The sequence below is a fragment of the Cajanus cajan genome, chromosome 2 (genome assembly GCF_000230855.2).
Source record: "Cajanus cajan strain Asha chromosome 2, NIPB_CcT2T_4, whole genome shotgun sequence".
NCBI lineage: Eukaryota > Viridiplantae > Streptophyta > Magnoliopsida > Fabales > Fabaceae > Cajanus > Cajanus cajan.
This window is the reverse complement of record NC_138518.1, coordinates 46,105,283-46,115,478: the sequence shown is the minus strand read 5'-3', so window position 1 is coordinate 46,115,478 and position 10,196 is coordinate 46,105,283. Positions and strand designations below refer to the sequence as shown.

The 10,196-nt window shown below is 32.7% G+C and overlaps 1 protein-coding gene across 1 annotated transcript; it reads left to right on the top strand.

Annotated features, from left to right (window-relative positions):
* The first annotated feature begins 465 nt into the window (after positions 1 to 465).
* On the top strand, positions 466 to 1,212 carry LOC145954963 (uncharacterized). Its single transcript, XM_083069658.1, has one exon. It carries the CDS (start codon positions 466 to 468, stop codon positions 1,210 to 1,212), a length of 747 nt encoding a protein of 248 aa, XP_082925784.1.
* The last annotated feature ends 8,984 nt before the right edge of the window (positions 1,213 to 10,196 follow it).

The following is a 10,196-nucleotide window of genomic DNA, read 5'->3' as shown; positions in this document are numbered from 1 at the left end:
AAAGTTCTGCTGTAATTATGTTTGCTTAGTTTAGTAGATAATATCTTGTTAGGTTTCTGATTTTAGGCAAATCTACACACTTAATGATGGTGGGAACATGTGTTTTACTGACAGCATTTATGGGCTCTATGTATGGCTGTCATTTTTCATGTATTTTCCTTGTATATGAATGAAAAACAAGAAGAATGGTATGGTTGTTCAGCAAATACGAAATTGCTTTGTTCCCTAACCTTTCCTCTTCTCTGTTTTATGATTTGTATGGTTTTTTATGTTTTATGCTTTCGCTGCCCATTGCTTGTCTTAACAGTGGTATCAGAGCATTGTTCTTATAAGCTGTGGGTCTGAAAAAAATTGAGAGGAGAGATTAAGCACTTGTGAGTGAGTGATAAAATGGCTTCGGGGAATAATGGTGTATTTTTTGTTCCTTAATTTTCTGGGGAAAACTATCACATATGGATTGTCAAAATGATATCATATTTGAAGTCTTTTGGCTTATGGGAGTATGTAGATCAAGATAAGGAAGTTCCACCATTGAGGTCTAATCCTACCATAGCTCAAATGAAGCAACATGAGGAAGAGACTTTAAAGAAGGAAAAAGCTGTCTCATGTTTACATTCAGCTTTGACAGATGATGTTTTTACAAGCATTATGCATTTGGAAACAGTAAAACAAATATGGGAGGAGTTGAACGAAAGGCATGTTGGTGATGAACGTGTGAGATCCATCAAACTATTGACTCTTAAAAGAGAGTTTGAAATGCTGAAAATGAAGGAAAGTGAATCAATCAAGGAGTACACTTCAAAGCTGTCTCACTTGGTGAACCAAATGAGATTGTATGGAGAGGTGGTCCATGACCTCAAGATAGTAAAAAAAATACTGATCAGTCTACCCGTAAAATTTGAAGCCAAAGTTGTTGCCATTAAAGAGTCATGTGATCTTAAGAAACTAACCATTTCCGAAATGGTCATTAAATTGCAAGCTCATGAGCAAAGATTCTCCATGAAAATTGATGATGTAACTGAAGGTGCATTTCAAGCAAGACAAAAGGGAAAGCAAGCTGGTCAGAAAAATCAAAAGAAGCAAAATTATAAAATAGCTGGTGACCAAAAGGGGAAAACCAAGATGGATGGGAGTAGTGAATCTGCAGAAAACAATCATTTTCCTCCTTGTTTTACATGCAAAAGACAAAATCACTTGTCGAAAAATTGTTAGTATAAGGGGAAGCCTCAAATCCAATGTAACATTTGCAAGAAGTGGGGACATAGAGAAAGGTACTACAGATCCAGGCAGAACCAATCTCAACCACAACATGCACATCAAGTTAACTTCACCAATCAGCAATTCCAAAATGAAGAACACTTGTTTATGGCTACTCAAACAAGTAGTTCAGGTTCAAATGATGTATGGTATGTTGATAGTGGGTGCACAAACCACATGGCGAGGAACTCAAGTCTCTTTACTTCTTTGGATAGGGTTGTCCAAACCAAAGTTAAGCTTGGAAATGGAGATATCGTACAGGATGAAGGAAGAGGTACAGTTTCTGTTCACACTAGCAAAGGTCCTAAATTTATTCATGATGTTTTATTTATTCCTGATTTGGATCAGAATTTGCTAAGTGTTGCTCAACTAATGTAGAAAGGATATTCTCTTTCATTTAAAAACAATGGCTGTATCATATTGGATTCAAATGATTATGAAGTTATTAAGGTGGAAATGTGTGATAATAGCTTTCCAAACAGTTTGAATCAAGTGAATGAATCAACTCTTGTTTCCAAACATGATGATTCTGTTTTATGGCACAAAAGATATGGTCACTTTAATATGGGTGCTTTGAAATATTGCAAACTCATGATATGGTGAGAGACATGCCTATGATGGGTATTATTGATGATTTATGTGATGCTTTTCAATCGGGAAAAATGCATAGAAAGTCTTTTTCATCAACAAATGTCACACGAGCAAAGGAAAAATTGGAGCTTATTCACACTGATTTGTGTGGTCCAATGAGTGTTCCTTCTCTTAGCCAAAGCAAATATTTTCTTCTGTTTATTGATGATTTGACAAAAATGACATAGGTGTATTTTTTATCAAGCAAAGCTCAAACTTTTGATGTCTTTAAAAAGTTTAGAGCCATGGTGGAGTCTCAAAGTGGCTACAAAATTAAAATGTTGAGATCTGACAATGGGAAGGAATATACATATAATGAGTTTAATGCATTTTGTGAAGATATGGGCATTGTTCATCAATTGACAGTAAGTTATACTCCTGAACAAAATGGAGTTTCTAAGAGAGAAAATAGAACAGTTATGGAGATGGCAAGATGTTTAATTGCTGAAAAGAAATTGCCAAAATGTTTTTAGGCTGAAGCTGTTTATACACCCGTGTATCTTTTGAATAGGTTGCCAACAAGAGTTTTTCAAGAGAAAACACCAATTGAAGCTTGGAATGGAGTGAAGCCCACTGGCAAACACCTGAAGATTTTTGGATCTATTTGTTATACTCATGTTGCAGCAGCAAAAAGATCCAAATTAGATGACAAAGCTGAAATGGGGATTTTCTTAGGCTATGCTGCAAACTCCAAAGGTTACCGGGTGTACAATATGAGGTCAAAACAGATTGTGATCAGCAGGGATATTCAAATTGATGACAATGCATACTAGAATTGGGAAAATAACGAAGTTCAAAGGAGCACAAAAACAGAACAGTTGACAACCAATTTCAACCAGGAGCAAGCTGCAAATGAGAATAAAAATTAGATTGCTGAATCTGATTCTCCTGTGCTAAAATCCAAGTCTTTGGCTGAAATTTATGAAAAATGCAATGTTGTTGTAAGTGAGCCTTCTTGTTTTGAAGAGGCTTTAATGCATGAAGAATGGAAAGATGCAATGAAGGAGGAGCTGGCCATGATTAACAAAAATGGCACTTGGGAGCTTACTTCAAAGCCCAAGGACAAACATGTGATTGGCGTCAAATGGGTTAATAGAACAAAATTAAATCTGGATGGTTCCATCCACAAGCACAAAGCAAGGCTTTTTGTGAAGGGGTATTCTCAAATGACTGGAGTTGATTATAGTGATACATTTGCGCTGGTTGCTAGGCATGAAACAATTAGATTAATTGTTTCATTAGCGGCTCAATATGGATGGAAAATCTTTCACTTGGATGTTAAATCTGCTTTTTTAAATGGAGTATTGCAAGAAGAAATATATGTTGAACAACCTAATGGTTTTATTGTTGCAGGTCATGAAGAAAAATTTTATAGGCTTCATAAAGCCTTGTATGGGCTGAAACAAGCTCCAAGAGCTTGGTACAGCAGAATTGATTCTCATTTTCTGCAAATTAATTTCAAGAGGAGCCAAAATGAGCCTACTCTTTATGTGAAAGATTTTGGCAATGGAAAGCAAATTGTGGTTTCTCTTTATGTTGATGATTTGTTGATTACAGGTGATGATGTTGATGAAATTGAAGAGTTTAAAAATAGCATGTTGTAGGTTTTTGAAATGACTGATCTTGGAGTGATGAGGTATTTTTTGGGGATGGAAGTGCATCAGATTGATGATGGAATTTTTCTCTCACAGAAAAAGTATGCAAATGACTTGCTGAAAAAATTCAAATTGGAAAATTGTAATCCTGTTTCAACTCCACTTGCTGTCAACGAAAAGCTCTCCAAGGCTGATGGTGATGCAAAGGCAGATGTGACTCAATATAGAAGTTTGGTTGGTAGTTTATTTGACTGCAACCAGACCAGATTTGATGTTCTGCAGTAGTTTACTTTCAAGGTTCATGCATTCACCAAGTTTAACACACTTTGGTGTAGGCAAAATAGTGTTGAGATACTTGAAAGGTACTGTTGACTTTGGCATTTGGTATAGCAAAAGTGATGGAAAGGTTGAAGGTTTTGTTGATAGTGATTGGGCTGGATCTATATTGATGACTCTAAGAGAACAACAGGATATGTTTTTTCACTTGGTAGTGGATTATTTTCATGGAACTCTAAGAAGCAAGACGTGGTTGCTCAATCCTCTGCTGAGGCTGAATATGTAGCTGCAGCAGCAGCCTCAAATCAAGCTATATGGGTCAGGAAAGTCTTGACAGATTTGAGTCATGTGCAAATGGAACCTACTGTGCTATGGTGTGATAACAAGTCAGCCATTTCAATTTCTAAAAATCCAATTCAACATGGGAGAACCAAGCATATCAATGTCAAATTTCATGCTATAAGGGAAGCTGAGAAAAGTGGAGATGTTCAGTTGATGTATTGCAGGTCCGAGGAGCAATTGGCAAACATACTCACTAAGGCCCTTCCAAGTGCTAAGTTTAATGAGCTAAGAAGCAAGTTGGGAGTCCTTAAGAAAAGTTTTAAGGAGGAGTGTTAAAGCAGTAAAACTTTTCCTTTATTTTTTACTGCTATAATTAATTATGGTTGCTTGCATTAGTGGGTAAAGTTCTGCTGTAATTATGTTTGCTTAGTTCAGTAGATAATATCTTGTTAGGTTTCTGATTTTAGGCAAATCTACACACTTAATGATGGTGGGAACATGTGTTTTACTAACAAAATTTATGGGTTCTATGTATGGCTGTCATTTTTTATGTATTTGCCTTGTATATGAATGAAAAACAAGCAGAATGGTATGGTTGTTTAGCAAATACGAAATTGCTTTGTTCCCTAACCTTTCCTCTTCTCTGTTTTATGATTTGTATGGTTTTTTATGTTTTATGCTTCCGCTGCCCATTGCTTGTCTTAACAATAACATTACCTTGCTTTCCCATTGATGATGTCTCTGATTTCAAGTGGGAAAATCTGATGGCCATTATCTTAGAAGGTGGGCTATGCACTCCCATTGATCTTCCTAATCCTTGAAAGAGACATCTAAGACAATACCAACTGATCCCATGTCTTTCGGTACACTCCATCATAGCCTCGCAAAAAATCATTAATTGAGGCTTTGGATTAAAGAGTCCACTGGGAACTATATATACAACAATTCTTCGGTACCCAAGCAACACAAGTTATAGCATTCCACGAGTATCAGAATTCAAATATTTCCTTCTTATACAAGTCCCTTGACATCAGTATATTTTTGTTGTGTGGAGCAATAGAAAACAATGGGTTTCCGCATAGCAGGTATTATTAGACGAGCATCCTTTTCTACAACCCAGGAAGCCTCTAAGGCGGTTGAAGTACCAAAAGGCTATCTTGCAGTCTATGTTGGTGATAAGATGAGGCGGTTTGTAATTCCAGTATCATACTTGAACTAGCCTTCATTTCAAGAACTACTTAGTCAAGCAGAAGAAGACACTAGTGGAAAAAAGGCTTTTAAAATCGGTTATTTTTAACTTTTAAAATCGGTTCTACAACCGATTTTAAAAGAGACAATTTAAAAAGCGAGATTTTTAAAATCGGTTGACCTGTAACCGATCTTAAAAGTCAAGACTTTAAAAATAGGTTGTCTTATAAGCTATATCTCTTGGTGTATCTTTTAGCAACAAGATGATATTAAAGATATTCAATTTACCCATGAACAACCTAAACGTGTTCCCCTTGTGAAAGGGAAACTAACACTACAAGAAAAATGAATTTCTGACGGAAAATTTCTGACAGAATTTTTTGTCAGAAATTTCTGACAGAAATATAAATCCGTCAGAAATTTTTGACGGATCTAACTAAAAATTCTGTCGGAAATTTTTGACGGAAAAATAAATCCGTCATAATTTTTTGATGGAAAATTTCTGACGGAATATTCCATCGGAAATTTTCGACGGATTTATTTTTCTATCAGAAATTTTCGACGGAATTTTCCAGTCGGAAATTTCTGACAGAATTTTCCGTCGAAAATCTTATTTTTAATTATTATTTTTAATTCTTATTTTTAATTTATTTTTTAATTTCTTATTTTTAATTTATTATTTTTAATTTCTTATATATATTTGTAGTATTAAAAATTTTATATATTTTTTAAAGGTATAAATATATATTTTAATTATTTATTACAAGTTTTTTATATCTACGATTAGTATTAAAGATGAAAATAAATTAGGTCATACTATAATTTATTATAATTTACTTGGTTTGAACCTAACTTTCTTTAAAAATATATATTTTAAGAATGACTTATTTATCTATCATAGACAATTTTTAAATGTTTGGGTAGAACTACAATCATAAAGACTTATTTTATAATAATTTAACACTATTAAAAATATAAAAATAAATATGTTAAATTTATAAAAATAAAGTTTAATTTATTTGATATAAATATGTTTTTAATATCTAATATATATTTTTAGATGATAATTTATTTTAAAATATATCTTATAATAACAATTCTAAATGGAACATAAATCTTATGATTTTTCTTATTTTGATTTTTTTAATCAATGTATACAATTTTACTATTTTGATTTTTTCAATCAACGTATACAATAAATAAAAAACACAAAAGATAAACATGCATGCTACAAATTTTATTTTATCAAAAAATTATTTGTTTTAATATATTACATTATATATGTGAATATTAAGACACACACACACACACACATATATATATATATATATATATATATTATAATTAAACTTTTTGAAAAAATTAATTCATTATTAAGAAATTTTTTTATCACATGAGAATTAATTTCCTTCAAAAATTTGACAGATATCAAATAAATAAACATTTTTTCTGAATCTATATATTTATTTTATTAGAATATAATTTTTATTTTTTAAAATATTATTTTTTTAGATAAAAAATTATGTATATGTCAAATAGTAGTGAGGGCAAGTGCCTCACTATTCCAAACGTGCATCTGTCCTTGTATATATATATAATATAGGGGGTTATAATTATACCGGTGTAACTTTTACTAAGTATTATGACGCTCTATAACTTTATATTAAATGTGAATTTTGTAAATCCAACCGTTAAATTGAAAGTTCATATCACTTTATACGTGTATATCAAATTTTGTTAAAATTGAACAACAACTGGAAGATAATCCAAGTGTTCATATTTTAGTGTATTTTGAAATGAATATATTACATCAATTTTGTTTTATAAAAATGAAGTATCAAATCATCTTGGATTAATATAAAGTTATTGAGCGGTGTAATACTTTGTAAACTTTTGTCAAGTCATTTACTTATCTTTTCCTTTGTTTTTATGTTTTGTATATATAGTTTTTATTATTTAATGAAATTTAAGCAAGAACAAAATATTAAATTAGATATATCAATATATCAGTTAATGAAATTTGACTTTTTTTTATACTTTAATGTCATTTTTTGTATACAAGATAATAATAAAATTTGAACTACACTTCGTATAGAGTACACATATTCTCTATAAGAGATATTATATATATATATATAGGTACAATAATAATAATAATAATAGTAATAATAATAAATAAAATAAAAAATACTTTTACCTATAGTCATAGCATGTAAGAATAAGTTAATGACTTTTACCTACGGTCATAACATGTAAGTACAACTTAATGGTATTTACCTATAGTAGGGAGTGTAAATATAAGTCAATGACTTTTACCCACGCATACAAATTGTAGGTAGCTCTTATAGTGACAATCAAATGTAGTTGTAGTTAAAACTATGTCTATAGGTAAAACTTATAGTGATAGGCTATTAGTTGTGTGACACCCTTCTACCCCATAATAAATAAGTAACAACAATAAGAACAATTCAATAAATATAACATCAAGAAGGGTCCACATATTTTAATAAAAACTCATAGGTTCACAAGTCTTGAAATAAATAGAAATAATAATAATAAAGTTTTACTCTTAAAAGAAAATTATCAAGGTCTCTAAAGAAAAATGAAAGGAATCCAGAATTTACAAATATAAGGTGAATATAGAACTCTTAAAAATAAGTCTCCTCAAACGACAAATAACAATTCATAACTAAAGCATCCTAAATTCATGTCCCAATGTCACATCCTATCAGAGCAGAACCCTTTCCCTTTAGAACTCAACACTATGAGTACCTTCATCTTCACCTAAAAGAAAACCACATAAAAACAGGACGGTGAGAGATAGATAACATCATATATGAACATAGAGCTACCCAATTCCCACCCCACACCGTGCACCAAAATATCATCATTAAATATAAACAACAAATACATCTCATATAATTACCAAACATCATTTTTTTTCTCAATCATACAAGCTTTCATACACATGCTCACTATATGCTCATACACATCTCCTCTCCTAAGAGTCTCAACTTGGCACTCCGCACAATGGGCGTACCTCGTCAATTCCCTTAGTTGTTGCCAATGCGGGCATACCGTTCTCACACCCTCCCAGGGCCGGTATGTTGCACGGTTAAACACCCAGCGGCCCGTGCAAAGGCAATCCACCCACCGTTAAACCCTCTGTGGCCAGTGAGCTGCGCAGTTAAACACCCAACAGCCCACACATGGAATGCCTCCCGTCATGGTCCCCCCTGTCTCAACCCCTCTCTGGGCCCAGGGTCCAATGCAATATAGCCACGTCTGGCTTCTCAAGCACCACATGCAACTCATAAGTCTCATGCAACTCATGCATCCCACGTAACTCATAATTAATGCATCTCCATTATATAACATCATCACACGTCAATAACAATCCATGCAATATCATCCTCACATGCTAGGTACCTATCATTAAGTTATCAACATCATAGATCACAAATTTCACATAATTCTCCACACACATCACAATATCTATGACATTCAGTTAATAATTTAACCATAACTCGAGATATACATATCCTTTCTAAGTGATCCCAACTCCATTAGAATCTCAACATCAATATCTACAACTTTAATGAAGAACACAAATCCTAATAAAGTCGTTTAGGTTACCATTCAGGGCTCACAAAAATTGATGTTGTGGTTCGCACACAGATTGGAAGGCTCAAATTGCAACTCACATAACTTGATCAAATATTAATATTTTTACACGATTCTTGTGTCTAAATGGTAGCCCCCGATGTCTAGTTTCTAACAAAACAAACGGCACTCGATTTGGATAACTACACAGAAAGATATCGCAAAATTACAAACGTATGTCGGGGTCCCGACGCCCGACGCCCAAAACTGGCGCTGAGCGCCCAAATCTCTGCCCAGACTCCCCTCTGTGAAATTAAACCTGCGTTTTACGAGTTCCAACAGGGTTTTTACCAATTTTCACTACTTCTACACCCCGTTGGTTCAGTTTAACTCCATTTATATTCTTCATACGTTCCAAATCAATCCATACACATCTCAAGCCTCAAAAATTGGTTTCCATTGGTTTTACAAAAAAAAATCTAAACTCTTCTTAACACATAAAATTCAAGTCATCAAATTTAAGGATAAAGAATTAAGAAGAAAGCCCCAATGAAATTCAAAGACTATTCAAGAAATAAGTTCTTCCAAATGGATTAATAATTTAGAACATCGATCGATTGCACAGATAATCGTTCAGAATTTTAAATAGAGTTCCTAGAGGGACTTAGGGATTGCCCTCACTACCCGAACACCCCTATATTCACATATGAAGAAACCCATCCCCCATACCTGGATGAGCAGAAGATGAATGGTCTTGGTGTGATCTAAGATCGTTCCTGAGTACTCTTCCTTAGAGCTCTTTGTTTCTCCTCTTTTTTTCCCTAACCCTTCAGAACGCAAATGAGGCAAATAGGGTTAACACCACCTGACTCCTTTCTTAAAATTAATCCATTGGACTGGGTCAACCCAACCCATTTTCCTTCTCTTCTAACCCACTTCTAATTTTTCTCAAAATAATTAAATAAAATAAATACATGTATATTATAAAATATTTTTTCTCTATAATAATAATATATTTCTGACCCTAAATATAATAATATAATTTCAATAACAAAATATCATATAAAATCAACCTTCTCTTAAAACATATAAATATTTATTTAAAAATGCTTATAAAATTACTTATTTAATACGTACAAAATAATTGTCCAAAATAATAATTATTTAAAACGTACAAAATAATATTCCTCTATAATTATTAAAATAATTATGACCAAATACCATCTAATAATAATAATAATAACCTTTTTGAAAATTGGAGTGTTACAATACTTCCCCCCTTTTAAGAAATTCGTCCTCGAATTTATGAAATGAAGAGGTTCGACTATGACTCCTTCATTAAACTCAAGATTCTTCCTAAACTTC